This window comes from Scleropages formosus, chromosome 1 (genome assembly GCF_900964775.1).
Source record: "Scleropages formosus chromosome 1, fSclFor1.1, whole genome shotgun sequence".
In the NCBI taxonomy this organism is placed as follows: domain Eukaryota; kingdom Metazoa; phylum Chordata; class Actinopteri; order Osteoglossiformes; family Osteoglossidae; genus Scleropages; species Scleropages formosus.
In genome coordinates this window covers 2,932,034-2,959,752 of record NC_041806.1, presented here as the reverse complement: position 1 = coordinate 2,959,752, position 27,719 = coordinate 2,932,034, and the positions used below count along the sequence as shown (strand labels likewise).

Sequence of the window (27,719 nt, the reverse complement as noted above, 5' to 3'; positions counted from 1 at the left end):
GTCATCGTTAGGCATGCGGTTCACCATGTAGCATGGGCAGGTCCTAGGAGTGGTTTTGTGGTTTATAATGGAAGCTTAACTTGAAAAGTTCTTCTAAAACCTGCTTCTGTAAATGGTTCAAAGTATAAAATGTAGTCATTAGCTGTGAGCGCTGCTGCATAAATGAAGATCAGGAGCATTAATTCTCCAGCCTGGCTTTGAATGATGAGTCATCATTTCTGAGTGCACATTGCTGGACGTACCTTCTCTAGTAGTCCCATCCTATTCATTTCTCATCAGAGTATGTGTTTTGCTGTTTTCTTGGCATCTGTGTTGGTGAGAGCGCAACCAAATGGGTCATGTTGTTCAGAGCCCTGTGTGTGCATTATATTAGATGTGATTGGCAGCCTTAAAAGAGCTGTAGGTGAAAAGTGGCAGCTTGATGACATCAGTATCCATGGTGTTTTGGCACAAGGACATGGTTGCAGGAGTGGAGGATTTTTATTCTAAGCAGGGAGCTGTATCTGCTCAGAATGGATTACCGCTGAGTTCTGTCCTCATCAGTCACATCTGGAAAAGTATCCAGCATTCCAAACCACTTTACCCCTTCCTGCAGTGGTGTCTTGCAGAGCTCGCTGTCCTTCATGAGATGTACAGGTGGGAATTACAGAGTTGGTACTGTAATTTCCTGTACTGTAAACAGAATGTGACTAAAATGTAAAATTGAAAGCTGTGTTATTTACTTTTTAGCCAGTGCTGTTGGGTAAAGCCATTAAAACTGATTATATTAGATGAACATGTTTACTGGGAAAACTCCAGCTATCATACACTAGTTATTGTTACTATGGATCCGTTTAGATGATCCCTTTATCCAAAGCAACTTGCTGTTAGGTTTGTATGTAGTATACACTGATGTATACAGATGGGTAATTGTTACTCACTTCAAAGTGCCTTGATTAATGGTACCACAGCAGGAGGTGGGGATTTGAACCCAGAGTCTTTGATTGGAAGGCAGTAGCTCGAACCACTGTGCCACCTGCAGTTAAGGACTCTGTTAGGGGTGCTGTATCAGCAGTCTTCAGGTTACTAGTCTATGCCCTTAACCGCTAAGCTACTGGTCTCCTTGAGTTCTTGATTATGGATGTGTCCTCTAGCCTAGGTAATAATGTAATTATGTAGACAATGTAGTTCAAGTGTTCATTCCAGCGCTCAGGATCGCCAGGATCGCCAGGATGCACCAAAACAATTTCGGTCACGCGGTCAATTACCGCAGCGAACAGAAATTCAGCAGTAAGTGTGGCCGTTTCAGATAGAAACTTTTGAGGGAGGGCAAACGTGTACTGATCTGTGAAGGTAATCCAAAATAAAAGAAAATTATTTCCTTTTAAATATTGATTGATTTTTTTTTTTTAAATTCCATATGATGATGAGTTATGAAAATTAACAACTTTGGTTAGCTTCAGCAGTATTTTCCTTTATGTCTTATGTGAGTAATGGCTTATATGACACATTTTTGCTCCATAATAGGGTTGTATACTGGGGTCCATCTATGCATTTTAAAATATAAAACTTTACACTGTTAAAGCACAGAATATACCTTCATAAAAACCTTCATGTACCACAGTCAATGGGAGCACAGAATGCATTGTCAAGTTATTCTGAATCTGGAACCTATATGACATGCAGAATAAAACTTATCTTGTAAATATTCTTAGTTGCCCTTGGAAACCTTAATCAGCAGCCCGACAGAAAGGCGTCAAACTGAGTTTAGAGTGTAGCAGGCGTCTTTAACTATACCTTTCACCTTCAATGCCCTATGAATTCCTTTTGAAAGCGTGTTTTGATTCTTAACGGACAAGTCGCCCTGCTGTGCTGTCATGTTGAAAGCTGATACTCCCTCCTCCAAACTCTTACGCCACCTCCAGAACATTCCCATGCCAAGTAATGAGTGAAAATGAAGCTCTTCTTGTATTGTGTGTTAAATAATAAACTCGTGTTGGCTCTGTGTTGCTCCTGCGAGATTCCCAACCTCCGCTGAGGGTGCCGCTTTAATGTGCTGACCAGGCATAGCACCTCCTGGAAAGTGAGGGAACTGCAGGAACTGTCTCTGAGCAAGGACTCATGGTCCAGCCATCTCCTTCAGTGTAGAGTGAACCAAGGACTGGGCTCTCGTATGGAGGTGTGCAACATGCCTCTGTCTTCAGAATGGGGTGACGAGTGGATATTTGAACTAGTGGAGTGGTCATAATGGAATGCTGACTCGCTGGTTGATTTCTCGTGAGCGTCCATGGGGTTCTTGAGCCTGGTAAAGTCACAGCCCAAAAGATGGGTGTCCATATAGACACTGTCCTCCTTTAGGAGGGAAAGGGGTTCATGAGAAGGAAATGACAGCAAGACCCCCAACCCAGTTCTCAGATTCAGACCTCCAGGGGTCTCGTGAAGCAACGTACATACAGTGCTGGTCTTGTTTTCTTTTCAGTAATTATGCGGCTGATTTCTCGAATACATCTCTGCTATTTAATAGGGTCTCCTAATTAAAAGTTTTGTGATCATCAAAAATGGAAGTGACGAGGATCTTTTCAGTCACGATAATCTGAAAAACTTTTTTTTTTTTTTTTTTTGTCCTCCTCCAGGTGATGCTAGCTGCCTCCTATTGGTCCCTCCTGGCACCTGCCATAGACATGGCAGAGGATTCTGGGAAATACGGGGCTTTTGCCTTTGTTCCTGTCGCCGTGGGCTTCACGCTGGGCGCAGCCTTCGTCTACTTCGCTGACCTGATGATGCCGATGCTGGTAAGTACTACGGCCAATTCTTTCTTTTTACTTCATGATGTCATACACTGGAAGAACCGACCCTTAAGGGTTGGGTGCTACTGTTGAATTTTCACATTATTTACACAGCTCTATTAGGGTTTGAGTTCATGTTGAATTTGGAAGAACTAGGTTCATAAGTCTGGTGCTGCACCAACGAAATGCCTTTTGAGACAGCACCCCTAGTAGCCTATCTGTCACTTCCTAAGTGGAGCCCTGATGGAATGTGGTGGGAGTGTGAAACCATATTCTGTCCTCCAGATTTGTCTTTCAAATGTGACTCTAATGTAGCCTGAATGAGTTGGTTCCCACTCAGATATGACTTTAATTCAGTTTGAACAGGGTTGAATGATGAGTTGTCCTCATGAAATGTTACTTGTTTTAAACAGCTTTGAATGACAACTAATAGTTTCTGGTCAAACTTGGCTCTAATTCAGTTTGAACAAGTTAGAACGAGAGATGTCATCATACATCAAGGTAAGCACGTTCAGATGGAGAACCTTTCAGACTTGCACGTGTGCAGCTTGGAGAGGACCGGGGTTATTTTGGGTTCACTCAGCTCTAGATGAAGAGCTGAGCCGTTGACGGTACCCAGCACGCGTGTGCCTCCCCACCACGATGTCTTTCTCTGTGCTTTTGCCCTGGAGCCATGCATAACCGCACACTGAGTATTGTTCTTTTCGCTGTTTTATGATTCTGACACTGAAAATAAATAGGAGCTATAACGGAGAGTAAGTGGAAGCTGAGCGATATAGAGAGCAAGTCTGTGATGACCCCCTGCTTATACAGTGAGGATAGCTGAGGACAAGTGGCGGAACGGGAGTATGGGGGACCGTCTTGTCCATCTGCTACACTTTGCCTGTAGCCCGAGAAAGAGAAGCGGTGAGAGCAAGACAGATGTGCAGGTCTTGCAGCTTTGTCTGCTAGAGCTTTTGTTAAGGCCTAATGGGCCATCGGTCCCCAAAGGACCACATTTGGCTCTGATTACGTTTCTGGCACCCGTCTCGGACTAAGGCCCAGCTGAAACGGGCCCCATCTAGGCCCGTTAAATATCGTGCTCCAAGACAAGGCCCATTGGAGAGTGTGTGTGCACACTCATCCATCTCACTCCAGCCTTGAGGACCCTGTAAATATTTTACACAGGAGTTTTTGGCCTCACATTGCATTCTTCTGGTCCTGTTGTGGATCACGGGCGCTCTTATTAGCATGACTCACTCGCTTTGTTTGCAGCGTTATGTAATGGGAGCTGCACCGGGAATGGCAGTGAGGGCCCCAGGAGTAGGGGTCAGCCTTAACTCTAGACCCATGTTAGGGGATTGCTGGGCTGGGGGTGTGGGTTCTGTGAATTTTGACTGGTTGTCCTGACAGCGGCAGCAATTTGTTTTCTCAAAGTCACCACTCCGGCAAGATTGATTCGGCTTGTTTTCACCGCATGTCGGCGAAGATAAATGGATTCGTAGCACTTGCGTTAAGATCTTTTAAATTTGCTGCTGCGAAAGGGATTGGAGACAGAATCGAAAAACAAAATGGGAATCAAGGGTAGTGGCAGACCGCTGTGGAAAAAGGAGACTACCCAGCCCTCATATAAAGTGGCCCCAGAGAATGAAAAAAATTGCTGTAATGGCTTAAAAAAAAAGTGTTATTCAGTACAGTGACATTTTTACTTGGTTATTTCCCTGCCACAATCAGTATTTCGTTCACTGCCCATTATGTCTTTCAGTCAAGGTGCTACGTATATAGTACTGGATATGCTTCCTGCTTCCTTTCACTTTGACAGTCTCAACCTGTCACAGCCCTCGATTAAGGCAAATCTAATATCATAACTGAAATGGCTTTTTCCAGTACTATTCTTCTTATTATTGATGTATTTCAGTGTCGGTGACTTGTTTTGGAGCTGATTTTTAATGTTAATTTGACGCCCTTACAATGAGACTTCACAGAATAAATTAACCCCGTAATGTGAAGAATGGGTGTACAGGGTACGACTGCTGGGCTGAGTTTAAAAACACCTGTAATGCAGGTACACTTTGGACTGATCCCAGTCATCCTGACATGCTTATCGGTCCGCTTGCACTTGCCTCTCCATGACTTCACTGAGTAACTGTGTCAGATTTCGGCACTCCTTGGAGAGACTTGCACTCGGGCACCTCTGGGACAGCGTCATCACCTGGACGGGTCTCTCGCACCCTTGGCTCACGCTCTTCTGCCTTCCCGTTAGTGTGTGGTCATGGGATTCGCTTTTCCTGGCTTTTTGGCACCTTTTTGCCCCGTCTTGAAGAGGGGAACGTCGTGAGTGGACCTCTGTTGGGTTGGGTGTCTGTCACCGGCCTGGGGGGTGCTTTTCAGCCACTGTTTGCACAGCTGCTGAGGCCACGTTAACGGGGTTCAAAAGCAAACACTCCACCCCCATCGAGCGGAACACAATGTCACTCGGACCCCCTGCAGACCCTTCGCTCCGTTACGCACGTCATCTTTCCTCTGTGTTTGGTGACCAAGTGTTGCCTGGAGGGAGCGATGTCCAGCCATTAGGGAGGACTGTTTACAGCCTCCAGGCCCCTTGACCGCTGTTCCTTCACCATGCTGCTGTGTGTGGCTCAAAGAAATTGAAAGTTCAAGAGAAGTATCGTGGACAGATACAGGACCAGCTCCTATCTGTCCTCTGCCCTGATGCCACCATTCCGCCGTCTCCGTCGCTACTGCGTCCGCAGGGCCCCGGACATAAACACCCTGTTTCTTTCACCTCTTGTCCCTCCTCCTCCTCCCTCTCTGTCTCCAGGGGGTCTGTTTGAGATGGACACAATAGGCACATGTCACACAGGATGGATGGGGGGCAGCAATCTGTGGCAGCAGTGTTATGTGCTGCCCCCTGCTGTGCGTGACACTTTGCCCGGCAGTGAATGCCCCCGCTCTCTTATATATGGCAGCGCTGTTCAAACAGGTGATGTCATTGGCATTGTTACTGCCGTTTCCCAACGCTCGTCGTCTAAGGCTTCTCAAGGGTTGCGTGTGCAAATTGCTGGAGCCAGAAGGCCTGAGTGGAGGGAACGTGTGGATTTATCGGTTAGTGCAGTCCTGCGCTGCGCTCTCATATCGGCCAGCTTTCACAGAGTGAAATCGGTGTTGGCGTTTTAAACGCTTGGACCTGCACTATCAGGACTTCCGCTCCTACTTGAGGATGCCTGTCATGCCATCGCCTCACTTACGCTGCCCTTTTGAAATGTGGCTGAGCAGCGCGCAGGCAGCCGGAGCATTTTAGCACCTCTCGGCGCACGTTGTCCATTTTGCTCATCGAAGCCGAAAGTGACGCACTAACACTTTTTTCCAATGGAGTTAATGCTTCCTCCGAGGGCTGGGTTTCGATTGCCAGGCCGCGGTGAAGTGGCACGAGTGGTTCGAGACGGGGCGGAACGGTCTCGCTCGGTTTGGAGCCGCCCTGTCTTCGGGACACTATGCGGAGAGTTCCGAAGTTCAAAAAGCAGTCGAATTTGGAGGACAACAAAGTGCCACCAGTTCCTTTGTGGCAGTCCACTTGGTGACGATGATGGGTTTCGGGATGAATGCACCTTGGAATGAAGAGGAGACACCAGGTGGCGCTCCATGTGTAACACCTATTGAACCTTTCAAGCAGAGGCTTTGGTGGGAGGGAGTTACATTTTGTGGAGAATGGTTTGCACAGTCATTGATGTTGTAGCTTTTTTTTTTGGGCGTGTGTTGATCCCTGTCAGCGTGACTCATTGTTTGCTCTCTGCATGGTCCTCCAGACAGTGTGTGTGACTTGTGTTCCTGACGCCTGAAAGCTGTCAGTCAGACCCATGGCAACGACATCATGCCCCCTGCTTACACGTTTCCAGACACAGCCTGTCACCGAGAATCTGTAAACCTGACAGAAGCAGCGTTTGAAGGGTTGTGGAGGAGACGATCTGACATCGCAAGTGGCTCAGAACCTTCCGTCCGTCAATCTGGCCCAGCGGTCTCACGGTGAAGCTCAAGTATCCCCCCGCCAGTGGAAACCTGTTGAGTGAGTGTTGGGTTTGGAGAGCTTAGGGATAGGGTTAGAGGGTTTTAATGTGTCCAAAGGAATGCTTTTGCAATGCTGTGGACACTTTGTTTAATAAATGTTTTAAAAATGTATATAATGTAATTAATTACAATACAACAGCATACAATGCATAGAAAAACATCTCTCTCTCTCACTCACTCACTCACTCACTCACTCTGTGTTTACAACTACTTGTCCTGAGCAGGGTTGTGGCGAACCAGAGCCTAACCCACCAACGCAGAGTGCAAGGCTGAAGGGGGACGGTCACACCCTGGCCGGGACGCTAGTCCACCGCAAGGCACCCCAAGCAGGACTCGAACCCCAGGCACACCACAGAGCAGGCCCCGGCCAAACCCGCTGCGGCACCGCATAAACATACAAATTTCCCCCCAAGATATGGGAATCGCACACAGAAATTTAGCTGCTGGGTCTGTGCAAAATGCGCTGATTAGTGGATTGTGGCAAACGCCAACACTTTCTGAAAGTATGCTGAAGCTTATTTTGAAAAACCACACTTGCTGAATATTTGCCATATTCAGCTGGCTCAAAGCTGCTTTCAAGAGAGGGATGACAAGGAGTAAACAAACGTAAATGCTGCAGTTGTTCAGCCAAGAGCTCCAACTGTTCGGACAGTGATGACTAAGCAAAGAATCACCCATGTTACTTGTAAACATCGCCCAAAAATCTAAATTAAATATTGTTTTTTAGGGATAAACATCCTATACAGCAACGGTGGTATGTTTACCAGTCCTTGGCCATCATTTCATCACAGGCTGAAAAAGGTTGAGGAAGGTTTGTTAATGTGAGGAGTGCAAGTGGTTGGAGGTTGAAAGGTGGACCACCGCAGTGGTATCGAAGTCAGTGACCCAAGGACAAGAGGCTCTGATTATATCTTTGCAGACCATCCACTTCATGGTAGAAGAGCTCATCCCTTCAATCACACCTGGATGCCTCCGAAGTAATGGGTGTTGGCAGAAATCGCTCACCCCTTTCTTTTGTCACATTTGTACATCACGGTCATGTTTGCTACATGCATATATCCATCAAGCCATAATCAATAACTTCTTGTCCAGTGCACAGGTCACAGTGATGCAGAATATCATCTTGAGACAGATGAGACGCATCGCATTTCGATATGCCTGTTAGCATAAAATGTGAGACATGGTACGCCCTGCATGGGATGTCATTCCATCATAGGGCGATTGCACACGGCCCCGTCCACACATTTTATGTATACACCCATATTCATATGTATCTAAACGTACAGGAGCGTCACTGCCACTATTATTGAATTCAAGCCCAGGATGATCCCTATTCGATCAAAAACGAGTCTCATGGTTCATCTTCCAAAAGTAATGGCTCTGCGTGGAACACCTGTGGACGTCCCGCCATCTCGCTGTCCCTGGGGTGGGTGTGACGATGACGTGCCGCTCCATGGTAATGAAGTGGAGATTGGTTTGGTTTTGTTTTGTTTTCCATCCGCGATCAAGGCCCTTTCGCCATGGGTTGCCTCACACATGCCCAGGAGAGGCTTCTCATCCGGAGTGATAGATTAGCCCAATTAGACCTCATGTGCCACCTCCTGGGGAGCTCTGGCTGAGTACTGACTGCACACACAACTGCTGAAACTGTTTCTTCCCAGGTGGGAGTGTGGTGGAAGATGATAAGAGTGCGAGAACGTGTCCAGGAAAGTGCGTCTCTGCACAATTTATGCGTGTGGATTTGAGGAGAGGGCAGTTTGTGTGTCACAAGCAGAGATTTGGGCTGGGAGTATTTCAGTACTTTCAGCTTTAAAGATGATGTCTCCATAAATTTATCCAGTGTGTTTTTTCAGTGAGAATTTCTGACTCATTCATCCTATAAGCGTGCGGCGTTCTTCATCTTATTAATTGCCGAACGCAAGACTCGACTAGTAAATGCTGTTGAAGTGAGTTGAATAAAGGTTGTTCCACCCTCCTTTTTTAAATTCCCTCCCGAAAAGGTGAACAACTTGCAGGGTAGCGATTAGTTTGCCACCACGATAAACGTGTTTCCATCGACAAAGGATTGAATGTCCGCCGTTTACCATGCTCTGGACCGTGATCCCCAAGTCGTTTTTTTTTTTTTTTTCCTCCCATTCTGCAATTTGATGTAATATTGCTGATTTTCAAGTCAATGGCTGCTCCCGGTGTTTTCAGATAGAACTTTATTGCGGGGTACCAAATTGTCACACCTGACGCCAAGGAGCTCATAAAGTCCGAGGTCTCATTGCTGCTCCTTCTCAATATGGAGAGGCCTTGCTCTGTGGAAGCAACCCCTGCCATTACGATTATCATAACTGAATTATTACTATAGCCCAACTGCGATAATATTGTGGCCACTCAGAGTGAGCAGAATTGGAATTCCTTGAGTTATCATCTGTGGTCGTGAAGTAGCAGCGCGGAGGCTCTCCGGACCCCCCGCCCCCGAGCGTCTGCTTTCTCTGGGCTTCTGCAAACTATTATTTCACACTTGTCAGCTTTCTCTTTCCGCCCCTTTGACTCAGCAGAGCGTCGCGTTTGCCTGTTCATTAAGAAGCCCTTTTGTTCCCCAGACACACGTCTCTGCAGCAGTCTGGGTTCTCATATTCTCTTTCCCTCCGGCACCCCACTCCTCCACCCTTCGAAACAAGAAATGTTCTTATAGGAGTCTTCAGTTCCCTTATGTGGGGGCCTCAAGTGTCTTCCTCTGTTTACAGAGGGCTCAACATAGCCTTTTCCTTCGAGCATTATCCCGTTTAGCCTCTGCACTGCACCTTGTAATCCACGTCACTCATGAAAGGCCATTAGGAATCTTCTTGGTTGCTCTAGCATCCCTATAAATAACTGTACTCTATGGAATCATACTTCGCAGCAGGTTTGGCCAGTACCTGCCGTGTGGTGGGTCTGGGGTTCAAGCCCTGCTTTGGGTGCCTTGCGATGGACTGGTGACCCCTCCCCCCTTTAGCCTTGCACCCCGTGTTGCCGGGTAAGCCTCCGGCTCGCTGATACCCCGCTCAAGCGGTTGTTGACGATGGATGGATGGCTGGAGTAATACTTGTTGTTGTGTTTTGTAGTATTTACTGTACTGTATTGTGGACATCTGATAACGTAGTGGTTAGAGTCACTGCCCTTGGATCCAAATGTTGTAGTACCCTTGAACAAGGTACTTATCCTAAAGTGCTCCAGTAAAATTACCCAGCTGTATAAATAGGTACATAATTCTAAGTCGCTTTGGAGAAAAGTGTCGGCTAAATGAATAAATGTACAATAAATACATCGTATACAGACATTTATTGGCTCAATGCAGCTTGTTTGGAAATTGCTGCAAGTTCTACTAAGGAGAGACAGTCGGTCCCTAAGTCAAACAGCGTGTGAAAATTGCGAATGTCTCCTGTAGTTTCCACGTGAACTGGCCGAAATAATTACTGCTCAACTACCGTATTTCATACGTTGTTTGCCACTGATGAGGAAAGATTTACTTTGAAATCAGAGCCACTTCTCAACTGCTCTCCGGTCCCCATCATGTTTTTAAGTTCTCCACTTACTGCACTGTTGTTGTTGTTACTGTTGATTAATTTAGTTGATGCTTCTTCTAGGCAACACACAGTGCTAGGTTTGTACACCGAACTGCTTAGTGATTTACCCTTTTACGTAGCTGGGTAAGTATCTTGATCAAAGGTTTTATAGCAGGAGCGGGAATTCAAACCTGGGTCTTTTGATTGTAAGGCTGAAAAACTGTGAAGGCTGCAGTATGTAGTCCAACAGCATGATCTCATGGTGCTGTTGGTAAGAGGAGTGGGTGTAACAGTCCTTGGGGGGGGAGGGGCTTGTCCTCGCACGTCTTTAGTTTGCTGCATATGGCCATCTTTCGGAACCCCTGCTGTGTAAATTTTCTAAAATCTCGAACGGTGCAAATAAAGATGATGACGAAGCTGCTGATGGAGCAGCTATTTCAAATTTTTCTCATGTGAATGGGGAGGGGTTGTTATTCCTGGGAAGATCATTATTGTCGGCTTCTGTCTTTTATGTGCTTCAGAGCCCTGACTCCTTTCCTTTCCCTGTGCTTTGTTAGGGTTAGACACCTTTAAGGATTAACTGACATGGTACAGTATCTGTTCCAGTGAAATGATATCATTAACAGTATTAACACATATCTTATGCACAACAAACAAAATACTAACTAGTGACAGTGAGTCTCAAACTGAACCAGTAAATGTTTTTTATTTATTTATTTTTTTTTTTTTTAGATCAAACTTAAAGTGAACCAATTAAAGTTACTTGATTGGCATTTTTTCGCTAAAGTGGCTCTTGGCTTGTATTGGTAAAGAGACTTCTCTCTTCGATGGCACACTGCTTCCTGGTGCGCAGAAAAGCTTTGGCACCAAAGCTGCTAACATCGGAAAGTTATGCCACACGCAAGGAGATGGTTAAATCAAACGACCATAGTTTTGGTCGGGTAATTGTAGAGCACCATCTTTCTTAAATAAACATGACTTTGTAAAATTTTCAGCAAATATCCTCCGTACTTGTTACATTTTTCTTTTTTGAGAGAATCGTAAAAAAAAAAAAAAATAGCTTTTGTTGGGCTAAAATATTGATGATGAAACTGCTATTCACCAGTATAAAATGAAAAAGGTAAACGATGAATGATATGGTGCTACTATCGGATACTGGTGTCCAGTCCTAGTCTGGGTTTCAAATGCTGATGGAATTGTCACACATGAGTGTGGAAACAAACAGTGGGAGGCAGAGGAATAAAGAAATAAAAAAAAAATTTAAGAATGGGAATTAAACCTCAAGCTCTCCTGAGTTTTGTCGCAAACTTCACTCTGAACTCCCAACTCTGGTTTATCTTGGCTCTTAAATCGCTGCCTTCCACTGAGAAGAAGAGACGACAGTTGTGGTCAGCAGATGTTTCAAAATATGAAGCAGAAGGGTGTATGCGTGCACACCCTTGTTCTTCTTTAATAATGCATAATTCATTACTTTTTCAAGAAGTTTGGGATTAAACAACTAGTTAATGAGTCCCCCCATGTCTTGCAGACAAGTCTCGCATGCTCACGGTAGTGACGGCACCCGCGACATCGAAATGCTCCTCATCTATGTTTAATGAGCTGTTTTGGCAGAATTCTGAGCTTGCTGTCGCCTGTACGAATAGCGGGAGCGTGCGGGATGTGTGTGGCTCGTCGGAGAACTTCCTCATTCACGTGGTACAACTAAGTAACGATGCCCTGGGACCGCGTTGGCACGTGGCTTCAAATCCCCCATTTATTACAGCTGTTAATTTATTGTTGTCCGTTTACTAACACTTGTGTCTCCTCCTCCAAGGGTGTTGCTGCTGGTTAGATGTTGGCCAGTCATGTGATAAACGGCATGGTTATTTATTTATTTTTTTTGGGACCCCGTTGTGCCAAATGAGATTTGCCACAAATGAGTTGTACTCATTTTGGAAACGGTAATGGATGGCTGCAGATCTGGAATGTGTTGAGCTGGCAACCGCTTCCTGCCATTGGCTACTAACGCTCGTGTACGGACCTGCAGCTTTGGACTCTAAATTAAACCTCCAGCACTCCAGGGGGCGACGTCCTAATTCATTAAGCGTGAAGGAACGTGCTGCATGGTTGGCTGTAGCCTATTGCTCCAGTGGAAGGGACTCCAGTGAACGGTTGGATGAAACTATGGCTTCCGCCATCAACGAGCACCCTGATGGGCAACGCAGCGAGTCGGCTGATCAACAACCCTTCGGCTACCATTAGACCTCAGACGCTGGTTTTTATTACCGCTGTGCTGGTCATCTATTCCCAAGAGCAAGCAGTCTCCATCAAGAGGCTAAAAGGACAATTTTGGTTTTTGTTAAGAAGCGTGCGGGTGACGATGATGTGCATTTGTGCACATTGGTAATGTCAGTCAAATCCCCGAGGTGCTGTATGTTTTGCTTTGTTGATCCTTAGGCCGACGTACTATGACACAATGAGGCCCAGTCGGCTAAAAAAAAAAAACCCTCCCCACCAGCTCCGTCTTTTCGTGTCCCATAATCCACCGCAGTCGAAATGGGTGCAGATATAGTTGTCGGCTGAAATTTCTCATGTGTAAAATGTCAAAGCAAATATAACAAGAAGCTAATTAGATTAAGACCCCTAGGATTGGTTGTATCTCTTCATAATGTTGCTTTTCCCAGAATTAGTTGCTGTTAAAGTAATTCAGTGGTAATGGGCAAAAACTGAGTCTTAAAATGTAATTTCTAATTTAAGAAATGCCAAGCAGAGTAAAAGAATGAACTAAGGAAATATGACCTGGAGGAATGGCTGTTTCAATTTTGATTTACTGGAGTTCACTGCTTTTAAAATATCCCAGGAGTACAATACGCGGATGCAATTATAAATTGCACCTCATAATTCTAAATGAATGAATTTGCAAAGCCAATATAATTAACAGTGGAAAGCCTTTTGGTGGATTAGTTGCGTCCATTTCTGATTTTTCATTTCCCAGAATTCAGTGCTGTTATTTTTATCACCTAATAATCGACCATAATTTCTGTTCATAGCAGAGACCAAACCAAATAAGCTTTTTGCTTGTCTCTGTTTAGCTGCAGTTATGTTTTTCCCAGCATTCTTAGCTGCTGAAATTAGTATAGTCATGAGCTCCGGTGTATAATTTATGAAGCTCAAGCATCTAACTCAGAAAACCGGGTAAACTCATGAGACTTTTCGTAGTGGAGGAGGTCAGAAGAGGCCCGTTTCGAGTCGAGCATGACATCCCTGACGGAGATGTTTTCACGCTGCAGGCCGGGCGACCACCCTTGGTTTATTTATCGCTTTTGTGAATTATTCAGAGGGGAGAAGGGCTGATGCCGAAGCCGATGCTTGTGTGTGCGAGTTAATTCATTCATCTTCAGGAATGATGAGTGCTGCTTTGCCGTTGGTTGTTTGATTTATGAATGGACTGGGTATCTGCCTGCTGCTCTGCTTATAACAGGAGCTTCGATGGACCAGGCCACAGTAAGCTACCCTTCACGAATGGACACCTCAGTCACATGTCATTGCCCTGGCATTTGATGAAGAGGTGAATGACAGAAATGAATATGTTAAGAGGGGTGGGGTTTTGGGGGAGAAAAAATAATCGGTTTGTTCCTAAGAGCAAAGGAACGTCTCAACCATTTCCCGCGAAGTCTGTTTGCATATTTCTGAACATTTCATTACTTTGGGGGGTAGTTCGAGAGGAAAAATGTAAATCTTCTAAAATAAAGTATATTGGGGTGTTTCATAAATTCAAAAGATGTTTTTTAAGTTTAGTAGGCTGTATTATATAAATGGAAATAGCAGCAATTTTTTTTTTTTTTTAGTTTTACATGGCTGAGTTTTTTTGGCAGTAGGTGTGGTGATGAGCTGTGAATCAGTTTGAAGTCCCCAGAACAGTAGGAAGAGTGACTGTGTGCTTAAAAAGTGACTGCTCTTGATTTTGTGAGGTCCTTGTTTTTTGTTTATTGTATCTGAGTTTAAGGGTGTACTGTTCCTTTAAGTGGGTTACGGTGGGGGTGGTCACCATTGCTAGTGTGTGTCAGGGAAATATTTTCTTTAAAACCATCCATCCATCCATCCATCCATCCATCCATTGTCAACAGCCGCTTGTCCCGAATTTTAAAAAATAAAAAAATTGACCATCGGAGAGGGTGTAGTGCCAAGAAAAGTTGTCAAAGTAAGATAAGTTGAACAAATGGCCTTTCTGGTATATAACAAATGTTCTAATGTAGAAAGAAATCTGTAATGGTGTTTGCATTTAATTTAGTGGTCGTTTCTGTGTTAACCAACCAAATAGCTGTGATAGTTTTTACTGAATGAATTTCAGGTTTAAAGTTCAACCAGACTGGATATGTTTTACATTACACCTCTAAATATCCACTCTATAAACCAAATATACTTTATAATATTCTTGTCAGTATAACCACTTCATTGCACAGTATGTCACTGGCATTTTACCAAGACATTTCCCCCCCCCCAGCAGAACATGCTAAATGAATGTTATTTTGTGATTTTATTTATTTATGCTCTTGGGATGTTTTATAAGGCCTTTTCCCCCAGTCCCCTGGGATGCTCTGCCTGCTTGCCAATGTTACAAATCTGATCAGAGCAACCGTGTTTCATAGGGGGCGGCTCTCCACGCGGGTGCCGTGCATGGACATCGAGCATGTATGGACTTCTGACTTTTCATGAAGGCTCAGCCGTCGGCTGTCGGTGGGGCTCTTATCAGACCCTTGCAGGCACGCGGAGGGCAAACGCACTCTATCTGCCTCCTATCAGCCCACGGACATTGTGGAGCGTGGAAAGGAGTTGCCATGGAAATGGAACGTCTGCCACGGTTCGGCCCGACGACCTCAAAGCATTGGTGGAGTGTCCTCAGGGGTGTGGACACCTCTGTCGAATGCGATGGAGCAGGTTCTGATGTGTAGCTCTGATGCCGTGCTCTTCACTTGCAGTGTGTGCTTCGAAGGTGCCGTGTATTTACTCCTCGTGAACAGGTTCATTTGGGAACGCATTCAGCAGAGTGTCAAGCGACTAACAAAGCAGCCGTCAATAGACCAACAGTGTCCTCCCGAAGTAACATTTGACCTGCTGTGCTTTCGATAAGACAATATGACACCTGATTTGAAATGGATGCCTAGACAGGGCGAATATAAGGTTAGCAGGAGGCAAGTGTGGCTAGCGGGGTTCCAAAGCTGCCCAGCGTGGTTATGGACACACGTCCTGCACATTAGCACTACGCATGGTGGGTAGCCTTCAATCAAGGGCAAGGCTGAGGACACACTGTAGAACATTCTGCTCTTTCCAAAGCACATCCTGCACTCTGGCTATGAATGTTTTCCCCAAATCTGGGACACAAATAGATATTTTCCAAGTTGCCTTGGAGTCATTACCTCTGACCCTGTGTGTGTCACTCATTTTGAAATGGCTCATGAATCAATGGAGAGCCGTGACCTCTGCCCATATGTCTAAGCACATGCAGATTTGGTGAGAAGCTGGCACCCGTTACACGAAACATTCGAATACCGAGAAGCGTTAGGGCCACACGTGCAGGAAGGCAGTCCAGAAGTGTCCAACGTAGCGTTTGTGGTTGCGTGTTGTGCTTCGTCCACAGTCATATCTATAATGTCCCTCTGTCATGATGCTTTCCTGTTACCATGGCACCCTGCTGTATCCGTAGTGCCGGGAGACGCGCCACGCACCTGGAGAGCATCATGGGCTTCTTCCGAGGCTCCGAGCTCTGTGTCCAAGGCAACGCTCAAGTCTTCAAATCACCGTCCTGCAAAGTCCCGTGACCACAATACTGCAGTAGATTAATCTTTTTATTTCCCACGTATTAAGTAGCATGCATCAAGATATTGGTTTTATGATTTGACCCATTGGTGAATAATACCTCCTAGAGGCTGTATTGATAGTGATGGCTCATGTATTCAGACAGCCTCTTAAACATCTTATTACTAACCCTTTACAAAGGCATTAACTTGCATGTCTTTGTGGAAGCAAATGATCTGTAAGGACTGAGCTGTACAGCCAGTGTTTTTTGCTCCATTGAACCTTACTTCTCATTTTCAGTTATGAGGGCCATAGATGAACTACTTCTTCATAAATCTCTAAGAGGATTTTTCCAACGGGCTGTTTCAGCCCACACAATTGTTCACGGTCTGTGGCTTATGGTGGCAGTTTTGACTTTGCATTGGTGCAGTGTGTGTGTAGAGTGTGTATTTAGTGGCAGACCTTGCATCTGGGGCCTCCCTTAAGGATTATGGGTATGGAAACCCACACCTCGTCCTAGCCGACTCCTCTCTCGTCCTCCCGGCCCTCCCTCGTTACCAGCGGACAAGGGATCAGCTGTGGGTTTCTTATCTCGCAGATCCCTGACCCCAATGTCTTTTTAGAGGGAAACTAATGGCTTTTTCTTTTTTTTTTCCTCCCCCCTGCTTAACCCACGGATGGGTCATAAATCATCTCTCCATTTCCGTTTACGCTTGTTTAGCCAGGCTGGACGATTGAGAGCAGCCAGGTCGCCGTGGAGGTAAAGTCCAAGGCTATAAACATCCAGTTGCTGGTCTGAGAGGAGTCGTTTCAGAATGATGAACACCTCTGATGCTGGACCCTGGAGTTTTTCCCCTATATGCAGTCTTCATTGCGCTAATCACTGTTGGCGAAAGTAAAAAATAAGTTGTTTTACATTGATTGTGAATGTTAATACTAAGACATAAGTCATGGTCACCTTTGGTAGCGTTGACCAAACCAAAATGCAGCAAAGTAGTATTTAGTTCCATCGAGGTATGTCTTTAACGTGTTGCCTGGTTGTGTGTGACCAGTGGTGATGGTCTAGCCGTCATCACATGCTGCTCCTCTTCAATAAACCTTAAAGCGTTCATCTTAAGTATCAGTTGTGTAAATTAACAATTTGAGGTAAAGAGATGCTGGTGGAAGGTTTGGGATTGGGAAGCTGTGGGTTAGAGGGGTTGCAGAATGTATGAAGGTCCCCATGTGATGCAGCACAGTGGCTAAAACTGTTGCTTTGTGAAGGGTCTTAGGGACTCAGGCACTCATAAGTGGTTTAGTGTACAGGCCCAATGTCGTAAGTTGTCTTGGGGAGGGAGAAGTGGCATGTGAATAATGGCTAATAGTCTTTTTTTTTTTTTTTTTTTACCATAAATGTTAAGAGATTGTATTTATTCTAATTAAGGTTTGTACCCTTTCTAGAATGGGTCAAGGTGAAGGAGTGGTCAGGAAAACAGGGCATTGCCCTGCCTTGCCCTTTGTCCATATATAGCTCTCAGGGGTCCCCATTAGGGATATTGTGGGAAAGGTCAAAGGGCAGGATACTTTGGAGATAAAGGAAGCTTGTTTCAAAGCAGGGAGGCGCAAGCGGCTTGGAGTGAGATTTATTCGGAAATAAAGTAAATACAGCGCAGTCACTTATCTTGCGGAGGCCAGCAGTGTTTTTCTTTCTCGGGTCGCTTTGTAAGCCGTTTCCCTGAACGTGTCAGGCATGTTGATGCTGTCTGACCCTTCAGGCTGGCACATTACAGTTTAATTACATCAAAGGCGCGATAAAGGTATTTGTTCAGATTGAATCCTGAATTTTTCCTGCGGTATTCCTCTTGGAGATGGCCTAACCATTTATTGTTCCGCGTCTGATTTGACATCAACACGTAAATGTCTGCTGCACTCAAATAAACACACTTTTAATGGCTTCCGGTGCAAACACATAAATCGTGTACATGCTTTAAAATCTATTTCTAGGAAGACTTGGTTGCTAATGCCCAAGGAGAGAGCCTGGATTTCATAGCGGGTGCTCTCATTCCAAAATAGTACATATTCCCCCGGAATGTCGACTCTGGTTAGTGGGTTACATCGTATAAGAGTTTTCTTGGAGGAGATAAGAGAATGCGCTTTCTCACTGGGGAAGCGGTCGAGGTGTCGTGAGAAGGGCCGTGATATCGACTCCTGTCTCCTGCTCATCACCGGCTGCTTATTATGGATGCTGTGGCTCATAGGATAAACAGTTTCCAACGTGAAATCCATCTCACTTGGGTCGGTCCGTGAGAGCTCCTTAAGGACCTTCCCATGTTCCCACGTATGTATGCTGAAATAAGATCCATGTTGGGATGAGGAGCCCCTTGGAGACTGTTGGAGCTGAGAGTCCCACGGTACCCACCCCCAATAGCCACCCAAACACTCGGTGGTCTGTTACCCCCTAACCGTATTTGCAGACATCAAGAGATGGTGCAGTGGTTCAGAATGCCTCCTTAGAGTCAAAGGGCCACTGTTTGAATCCACTTCTAGCTGCAGTACCCTTAATCAAGGTACCTCTTGTACACTGATACAGTGATAAACCGATAAAAATTACCCTGCCATATAAATGGATAAATTAGTGTAGCTTATTTTACAAACCAGACATGATAAATTCCTAGGAGAAAACTGTGTGCTAAATAAAGGAAAATGTGAATTTCTATGTTAACATGGATATGAAATTATGATTGTGAGTTGGTGGCGGTGGGAACTGGGGAATACAGGCAGTGATGGGGTGCCCAACTGTAGGGACTGAGCATTCTGTCGACCGCACATTGTTGTTCCTGTCATCCATATCCTTAAGGGGAGGTCTTTGCTCAAGAAGTTTCCGTCTGTTGCTCTGGGGTCTTGGCCATCCATGTGAACTAGTGAACGTGCTTCTTTCACTGACTCCGGTCAACCGGGATTGGTCGTGTCCTCCGTTTCTCAAGCGGTGGAGGGAGCATCCCAAATGACAACTCGCCGCACCTGGAGTCTGGTTCTGGGGCCTCATCTGAATCACTGGTCGTCGACTGGACATTTAAGAGAGGAAGAAGGGAAAAAAAAAAAACTGCGGGATGGAGTCGGTTTAGGTTCCACACAGGCACCCGTGCTATTTTCTGAGATGAATTAATTGACTGTTTCAGGAATTGGGTGACTTATTTACCATGGGGGGTGTGACTCGTTCCATTGCTACCCCAACTACTTCTGAGGATGTTCTAGTGAGGAATTTTGGTCCTTGGATTAAACCTTTGAATACAAGAGAGATTTCAGTATTTACACACATACACACACACTGGCCGAAGCCTCTTGTCCCGAGTGGGGTTGCAGCGAGCCGGAGCCTAACCCAGCAACATAGGGCATAGGGCTGGAGTGGGAGGGGACACACCCAGGACAGGATGCCAGTCCATCACAGGCCACCCAAAGCAGGACTCGAACCCCAGACCCACCAGAGAGCAGGACTCATCCAAACCCGCTGCGCCACCACGCCCCCATTCAGTATTTACAATTTAAAAAAAAATAAAAATAAAAAATTTCAAAGCACACACACACACACACACACACACATTTTCAGAACCGCTTGTCCCATACGGGGTCGCGGGGAACCGGAGCCTACCTGGTAACACAGGGCGTAAGGCCGGAGGGGGGAGGGGACACATCCAGGACGGGACGCCAGTCCATCGCAAGGCACCCCAAGCGGGACTCGAACCCCAGACCCACCGGCGAGCAGGACTGTGGTCCAACCCACTGCACCACCGCACCCCCATTAATTTCAAAGCAATTTGATTGTTTTTTTTTTTTTACCGTAAGGACTGGTGATTTGATTTCATTTTCATAGCCAGACACATAGAACCATTCTACGACGTGCCCATCGAGAGGTGGGCCATGAACAAAGATAAAATATTAAGAAATTTTATGCAGCATGGTGGTTGTCATCTGTTTTAAAAAAGTCTTTCAACTTTGTCAAACTAAGCAAGATAACTCCTGCATTTTGCTGTTGTGGATGATTTCTTTTAAAGGCAACTTTCTTAGTAGAGCTGTGTAACCAACATAACACAAGTTGTGGCTGACAATGAGTAGAAGCAACTACAGTCCATTTATTTTAGTTTCTTTACTGACGGAAAAAGTGAATGAAAAATTAATTTTAAAGATTATGACAGAATATAATGACACATTTATATCTTGGAAAGAATGGTTTTCTGGCCTGGAAGTGGAAGTGCCCTGACGTGTCCCGTGTCCAGAAGGGCACCTGACTTGGGTAACAGTCGGTCAGGTTTTATTTACAGGCTGTACATCTTATCGCATCGTAAATATAACTGGAAATGTTGGTTTATGTCCAGTTATATGTTAAATCAAGGCATTTTGTTTCTTTCCTTTTCAGTTTGTTCCAGAATTGGACAGGTGCAAAATTGTGTGGGGTATTTACAATGTAAAATGTGCCTGTCCTGTGGGCAACCAAACACCAGAAATTGATTTTGAGCCCTGGTTTATAAAAACAATGAGTTGGCCTGTCAGCTTGTTACTGTCAACATTTCTGTGTTTTCTAGCCTGTGATGCTGGTCCAGCAAGGTGCGTGTCGTACGCTCATCCCAACCGCATCCCGTTTTCATCCCAGTTTCATCCGTGCTCATCAGTCATCCTTTGTTGTGCAGTTTGTCCTGATTATGGTTGGCACTGGCGCTCTGGAAAAGTGAGCGAGGGAGAGTGTTTAGTTCCTCCACCAGGCACAGTTGGCAGCTCTGTTTTGTTACGACCCGAGAAGCTCTGCCAGACGCCTGCCGGTAAAACTGAGCGGCAGGGATTCAGCACTGCGGCGTTGGGGCGCTGCGCCTCAGATGTGTGCGTCACCTGCGGCAGAAACCGGATTAGGGATCCAGTGGAGCCTTGAGCCACGTTCCATCTGGAGGCTCGGTGTTGAGTGAAAGAACTCCTCCCGAAGGTGTCCCCCCCCACCAAAACTTGCTGAAGGACTGCGGAAGCCACTGATACCACTGCTTTTCTTAGCCCAGCACTGAATGTTATGGAATTTCTTAAAGGCAATGTGATTCTCTCTCGAACCAGTTTTGGGAGTTTACCCAGACTTGAGGTACTTCGTTAAAGGATTTTTTGACTCATGCTTCAGGCTCCCCCCTTTAGAAGGTGGATAGCTGGGAAACACTCACCCTGCCTTCAATGATTCTCTTTGTTTTTTTGTTTGGGGAAAAAATGAATAAGTGAACTTCTGGCTTGGTGTCACAAGTCTCATCTTGCTAAATTGCTTCATACAAACCCCTCCTTCATATAACAGCTGCCTGAACAATGAATAATTGCTACGAAGACTTATGGAAATATATAAATCACTTTTTAATGCAGCAAGTTTGTGGTACTTAGACCTGCAGAAGTTTATTTTTCTTCTCCTCTTTGCAGTTGGGATATTTTTGTTTTCCTCTCCTCAGCTGCCATCTCACTGTGTTAACTGGAATTGTTGTTTCTTTCACCCTTTAACACTGGATCATTCCCAGTAACTTTGTTCAGTGCTCTGTCTCACTGTGATAATAAGAGCACACGATAAAAATAAACTGAATTGGGGGAAAACTGTGTAAACATATAACTAACTTGGTTATTTAAGCTATAAAAAGAGCTTGTAATATGAATAGCCTTACTCTGTCGTTTTTTAAAAAAAAAAAAAGTTGGAGTTTCATTTTTATAAGTTGGAGCACTGATTGCTTGAGCTAATTTGGACTTCTTCAAAGACAACTTAGGGTCGCTTATTTAAGGGGCCTCAGGAGGCCTGGGAGCGGTGACTAACAGTGCCAAGGTGATGGCCAAACTGGAACAGGATACAGCAGATTGGTAACATTCATCATCTTCACCGAGGTTCTCTCACCATTCAGGTTCGGCTGATGGCTTCACCCCAGCTCCTCATCCTGTCCAGAAATTGGCTGAGGTCCCCTCTGGTTTCTCCCCCCGTCAAAGATGGGCACAGCTGTTTTTGCTCCATATTTAATTTTGGCAATGCGGTTGTCGAAGTTAACGGGAACCTGCCGCATGGCTCACCAGCACTGATGTTCAATGTCTGCATGCGGTTCCTCTAACTAGCTCTCAAAGGAGGATGAGAAGCTTGTCGCCCTGCACTTTGTGTGGAGTTTCAGATCTGAAGTCATTTATTCACTTAGTTGAATTACAGATTTCTGCTGTGGCTGAACTTGCTTTGATTTTGAGAGAGAGCGAGAGAAGGAGAGAAGGGTTATTTTCTTTGGGAGGCCTAGCTAATTAGGTAACTGATGACACCTACAACTGCTACACTAGGTCTCCAGCAGTTTTGTCCCTTTCTTCTTTCCTTGTGCCTTTTCTTCTTTTGTCCTCATGGTGGGAGGCACAGTCACATCCGCAGCTGCCTGGCAGTTTTACGTGTGTCCCCCTCAATCTGGAAATGTTGAGGTTATGATAATTCTGCTTGATCATTTGGCTGTCCTGCTGTTTTACTCTTCGGCTCGTACAGTTTTTGCAGTATGACCTGCGGGCCAGCAAGTGGTGCAGTGGCATGATAGATCGCTTTCCAATTGAAGGACCCAAGCTGAAAACCTACTGCTGCTGTAGTACCCTTCATCAAGGTACTTGACCTAAATTGATGGTGTTAACATTATCCCACTGTATAAATAGGTAAATCAGTGTAAGTAGCTTGGTGTACAAACCTAACATTGCAGGTCATGGAGACAAAGTAAATGTGTCTGTTAAATGAATAAATGATGAGGACAATAGACAGCCATAGATTCTCACTGCAGAATGAAGAACAGGCTTAATAATAATAATGATCTGTCTGTTTTTGCATGTGTGTGTACAAAAGGCTATGCTGGTTGCCTTTCCTCAGGCCTACCTGTCAGACCACCCTCTCAGAGCAGTTCTTAATCTCCATTGAATTAGGTACAATAAAAGTCTCAATCACAGTAATGTCTTTGCGTCCCTGAGCACGCTGCATTTCGATCGAGATTCACGTTTCACCTCCTTCCCTTGATTGGGGCCGTGAACTGGCAAACGGAGTCAATACACCTCTCTGACCCCTCGCACCACAGTCAGGCACGTTGCCGATATTGTGATAATAACTAGACTTTGTGACCAAACCCTTGTGTGGCTTTAATATACAGTATGTGTTTTTAGCACTATGGTACATTTGGGCAGCATGGTGGCACAGCGTGTAGCACTGGCGCCTCACGGCCCCCGGGATGTGGGTTCAAATGTGGATTTGAATGCAGCTCAGTCTGTGTGGAGTTTTCCAGTTCTCCCCATGTTGTTGTGGGTTTTTAGAAGCGTTACTTGTGCACAGAAATCTTTTTTGTGCATATTTTTCCTGCAAAAGTACAAAAAATGTGGATCACCCATGTAGTTTTGACGATGTAAGTTAAATGTGCGTGAAATGCTGTACAACTGTGCTGTACTTGCATGTGTAGAAAATGTAAACTGCTTGAAGAGTTTCTTGTATCTCTTATTGCAGTAGCTGGTACTATATGAAGAGCTTCATCTCCTTCACATTGAGAACTGATTGTTTTGTACAAATCACATTTATGCACGCCTTCCGAATCTGCCTTTCTCAGCTCCTTCGTCCACTCGCCACCGCTTGCTGCCCTTTCACAGCTGTAGCCAGATAGAAAAAAGGCAATGGCTACAGCTAAGATCCGATCAATCAGTAAGAGTGGGGAGGCATTGATCTTCCCAACTCGGGCCTAATTACGCGCTGCTGTCCACTGGGTTTCGACAAGCACCGTATTGATGCCAGCAGTGCCCATGGCCTGCTGTCTGTCAAATGTTACCCCCCACAGCTACACTGTTTCTACACACAGTGGAATTGGAATTTTCTCTTCCCCCCCCACACACACATTTGTGCCTGCAGTGATGTGTGTATCATGAACATTTACTTCTCAAGTAGTCTAGGTATCTTAAAACCCTGTCTTCTCTCTCTCTCCTCTGATCTAAATTGGGTAGAATTATGTGGTTTGGACTGAGATGACTCTTATATCAGCTTTCGAACACAGGAGCAGAATGAATACGAATGAGAGGCGTTGGCGTAATCCAGTGGGCAGCGTGTTGAATTGAAACAACCCGTACACTGCCCAGTCAAATCTTGTTTCCCAGAGCGTTGTGGGTTGAACCTGCAATATTGACCAAAAGTAGGACATAATGAGCTTTTGGAATGGAAAGGTCCATTGTGGGTGTTGAAGGCTTCTGAAGGACGTTGTTGATCTGACATCATGACACGTGTTCTGCCTCTCCAGACTCTCTGCGGCAGTGACTTCACTAGGGTCTTAACATGTGTTGACCAAAACTGGCAAATGTCGCTTCTGTTCTAGGCCCCAGGTATGGTCGTAGTGCCGTACAGCAGACCTCACAAGATGCCAGAAATGGTTCTCAGTCACAATAATTTTAAAAATTAAAAATCCTGACCATGAACACCTCCAGTGAGGGGTTTCATCTTTAATGACCCTTGATGTTTCTTCCTTCATCACGGTTTATAGCACATTTGTGCTTGGGGACTGTGGGTTTAAGCAATTTCCAGTCAGCTGTGGGGGCCTTAATTTCCCTCTTATTGGAATGTGTGTGGCTCAGGTGGGCTTAAAAGTTAAAAGTTAGCAGGGCTAATTTTTTTGGGAGCCCTAGCATATAGGCAACCTCTGTTCTTGAGGGGCCTCTTATTACTTTGGACATTTGTTAATTTCAACATAATAATTTACTAAGCTGTGCTTGCTTAGAGTAATTACTGTATGTGAGTTTGGGAGAGAGAAAAAAATCTGAAAACTTTGTGGCATGGATTTTTCACCATCATTATGTCGATTATTAAGTGGAATATTAATAGTGGAAGGATAGATGGATAGACACTTTAATGATGGGGCTGATTTATGGACATGCATAGATCAATCGTTGTGTTCAGGCATGCTTAGATGAATGTACAACAACATCGATAAGTGGGCAGATGATGGTATGCATCAATAAGTGCTTTAATAGCTATTATAAATTAAGAAATATGTACATTCATGACTGGATGGCTGTATAGAAAAATTGACTGGTTTGTTCAAGGATTAATGAATAGATTGGCAAGTAGATTTATAGGTGGACAAATGGATGAGTAGCGACAGTAATCGGTGTTTTCGTGGACACGGAGAACATGGGTAGGTATTCAGGTGGAGATGTGGATAGATTGACTCTTGGATGGATGGATGGATGGGTGTAGAGGTCATAATCAAATAGGGAAGAGGACGGAGGGAAAGTCCAGTTCCTTAATCGCCATCCTATGTGCTCTCGGGTTTCCATTCTAACCCCTGCAGTCTCTTCGAAGACCCCGGCCCCTCCAGCCAGGGCTGCAATTCATCAGTCTGAGTGCCGAGGCCCGGCAGCAAGTCATGAATGTTTAACGAATCTCCGCACTTTCTGTCCACTCTCATTAATAAAGACTATGCCGCCAAAGGGCAGGGACATTGATTTCTGGAGGTTGGCGCCCACCTTGCTTCTGAAACCCCAATTAATCAGTGGTTGCTAAAAGGGGTGGGGCTTATTCCTTTTCCTGAGATCTCTCTGCCCTCCTCCCCCAAGTCAGCAAGCAAATGCGCCCCGTTGACACGTTGCACAGCAACGTGATTTGAAGAATGTCAAATGGTACTTAATTTCTGAACGTGGAGCTCTCTTACACATAACAGTTCAGAACATGATTAAGAACAGTCATGTACCCAGCATGCTCTCTGCTCAAGGCAGAATGCCTCCTTCCTGTTATCCTGTGCAACCGTGATTAGGCCTCCAGTAGTTTTGGGGAATTTTTGCTCGGCAGAAATAGCCCAGAAGCAGATTTCAAATGATGAAATTCTGAGTAATATTGAAGTTTATTGCTCAAATTCTGTATTAATTTCTTTATTTTTCCCCTGATAGTTAAAAACTGTCCTAAAGAAGGCAGTGATGTGGCTTTATGGTAATGTGCTTCCATCCATGGCTTTGCTCTTTTGGGTCTTTTGTGAGTCACACATGCCAGTTTTTCAGGAGTAAACAGGTTGTCTGGGGCCCCCGTGGGAGTTCTGAGAGCTGCAGGTGGTTCATTAGAGCAAAGGGTGACACTTGGATTCATGGCGCAGGTCCTTCTCTGGTAAGCACTGGCAGAAGCAATGTTCGGATGCGTGATGAAAGCCGAGGAGTAACTGTTACGGTTAAGTACTGAATCCAAGGTGATGTTTTGTTTTTTGTCTGTGTCCTTAGTGATCAGTGGGGTCGGCTTTAGTTTTTGTGTGTATTCAAAGTGTTTGTCCACTAGGATGATTTGATTTTGTATATGTTGAGCTTTTCACCAGTGGGATGGTTAGTGTTTGCCCAGCGAGGTCACTTGTTTCTGTGTTTTGTTAAGATTTTGTACCCAAATGGGTGCTTTGGGAGTGGCTCAAAGTGTACACACTCTTCACACCCAGGTCCCACAGGTGACAAACTTTGTTCAAAAAGACCACCCAAATACATGCAGCTGCAGGAAGGCGGGGCCCGCAGTGGAAGCCATGGTAACAGCAGCCTACACTCCATCATTGTGGCCAGGAGAATGCACTTGTACACATCCTGGCTTTTTGAGGGTTGGTTGTTTGGTTGATTGATTAATTGATTGATACAAGCAAAATGAAGATTCCTGGCTCTGCATTCCAGAGCCTTCTGTTTTCCCTACAATGTTTTACCTTGTTTTTAGCGATTTTTGTCTTTCTTCACCCTGTCTTGTCCTGTGGACACCTACTCAGTGTCCTCCTTTCTTACTGACTGACAATCCAACAATTCACTTCCACCACAGTTCACTGGCTACTTGGCCATCCTGGCATGGAGTCACAATCGTACCTCACTGCAAAGTGACCTTTTCTTATTCTTTGTTTGCTCGCCGAAGTGACAGGCATTCAGACACAGCGGCATTCATGATTTGGCAGAAAGAGGACCCTCCACACTGGGGGGGGTTACTTAGACCTGGGCTGTTTAGCATGCTGCCTCCTTGCTTGTCTGCTCCTGATTAATGCCCCCAGACTAAATAAATATTTAAAAAATATATACTGTATTTGGAGCACCATATTGTGTCCAAGCAGCGTGACAAATATGAATTTACCCAGCAGCCACAGGTATAGTTGGATACGATGTGACTGATGGGATGGATGACAGGCAGAGAGGGACTGGTGTGCCAGTTGGGGCTAAGCAGCTCTCTTTGTGTATCTCTGTTTATCTGCCTAATAATAAGGAAAGGAAGTTCAGCAGACACTTCTGCGGTCATGGTCGCAGTCTTCCTGATTAGATCTCGGTCCCAAAAGTCCTGGACCTTAATTTGTTGCAGCGTCATCATATTTATCCTAAGCAGGTGTGGGGGGGGGAAGGTGAAGGAGCATCTGCCTTGTTAATGTTTTGATTGTATAGATAATGAAGAAAGCTGAAAGTGACCACAAGCTGACAAACACTGCAGATGCTAATAGGATTAATGTTGCAAATACTGTGACTGTTGCAATTGAGAAGGAGGTTGTGGAAATCATGTTTTTTTTTTATTTTGAGCTCATCTTGGGACACCTGGTCCCACATCAACCTCTCTTATTTCTCAGTAATTGCCTGTGTGTAGCCATCCAAA

General features: G+C 45.1%; 2 protein-coding genes across 5 annotated transcripts in view; one reads left to right on the top strand and one right to left on the bottom strand.

Moving 5' to 3' along the window:
• The window catches only part of LOC108930258 (zinc finger protein 420-like), a 1,123,701-nt gene that overhangs the window by 394,519 nt on the left and 701,463 nt on the right, over positions 1–27,719 (bottom strand). The window lies entirely within an intron of this gene.
• The window catches only part of slc39a11 (solute carrier family 39, member 11), a 96,563-nt gene that overhangs the window by 11,379 nt on the left and 57,465 nt on the right, over positions 1–27,719 (top strand). For all 4 annotated transcript variants that reach the window (XM_029252587.1, XM_018745272.2, XM_018745271.2 and 1 more), the window contains one exon: positions 2,613–2,771. In XM_029252587.1, the coding sequence (XP_029108420.1) occupies positions 2,613–2,771 (159 nt within the window). The remainder of the gene's footprint in view (positions 1–2,612; positions 2,772–27,719) is intronic.